Here is a 783-nt window from a genome sequence, read left to right on the forward strand (position 1 = left end):
GCCTGAGTCACTCTATCTTCACTGGTCTGTGTGAGTCCCCAGCATCTGCCTCGGTTCACATCTCCCCAGGGGACATTAGGGTGACACTGTGGCACCAAGAGAGGAAGCTAATTTGCATGAAGCATCTGCTCCTCCTAATGGTCTCAGAGGCAAGAAAAGGCCCCAAGGGCACATCATTCCACCTCAGGAGCCTTGGGAGGCTGTGTCCTGTGATTGTCCCCACCATGGCCTGGATGGTGCTCCTGCTCGGGCTCCTTACTTACAGCTCAGGTCAGAGATAGGGACTCTGCATTCTCTGGGGACAGAGCAGAGCAAGGTCTCAGGGGTGACCTTGTATCTCATTAAAAAACCCTGTCTTTTCTGTTGGTTTTAGGTGTGGATTCTCAGACAGTCACACAGGAGCCTTCACTGTCTGTGTCTCCAGGAGGGACAGTCACACTCACCTGTGGCCTTACCTCTGGCTCAGTCTCTAGTAGTAACTACCCCAACTGGTACCAGCAGACCCCAGGCAAGGCTCCCCGCACGCTCATCTACAACACAAACAACCGGTTCTCTGGGGTCCCTGAGCGCTTCACTGGATCCATCTCTGGGAACAAAGCCGCCCTCACCATCACAGGGGCCCAGCCTGAAGACGAGGCCGACTATCACTGTGCTCTGTACACAGGTAGTAGTGTTGATACTTACACAGTGATGTGACCCCATGGGGAAGTGCAACTAAAACCTCCTCCTGTGCTCAGAATGGCTCAGCTTTAGTGATGAGGAAAGAGAGAGGAGGGGAATAGT

General features: G+C 53.6%; 1 gene segment (V, D, J or C); it reads left to right on the forward strand.

The window, feature by feature from the left end:
- The first annotated feature begins 179 nt into the window (after positions 1 to 179).
- On the forward strand, positions 180 to 711 carry LOC118987031 (immunoglobulin lambda variable 8-61-like). The segment is given in 2 exon segments: positions 180 to 270; positions 374 to 711. Coding segments are annotated over 2 exon segments (369 nt in total).
- The last annotated feature ends 72 nt before the right edge of the window (positions 712 to 783 follow it).

This window comes from Sturnira hondurensis, unplaced genomic scaffold (genome assembly GCF_014824575.4).
Source record: "Sturnira hondurensis isolate 20B ecotype Veracruz unplaced genomic scaffold, ASM1482457v3 Scaffold0004894, whole genome shotgun sequence".
In the NCBI taxonomy this organism is placed as follows: Eukaryota; Metazoa; Chordata; class Mammalia; order Chiroptera; family Phyllostomidae; genus Sturnira; species Sturnira hondurensis.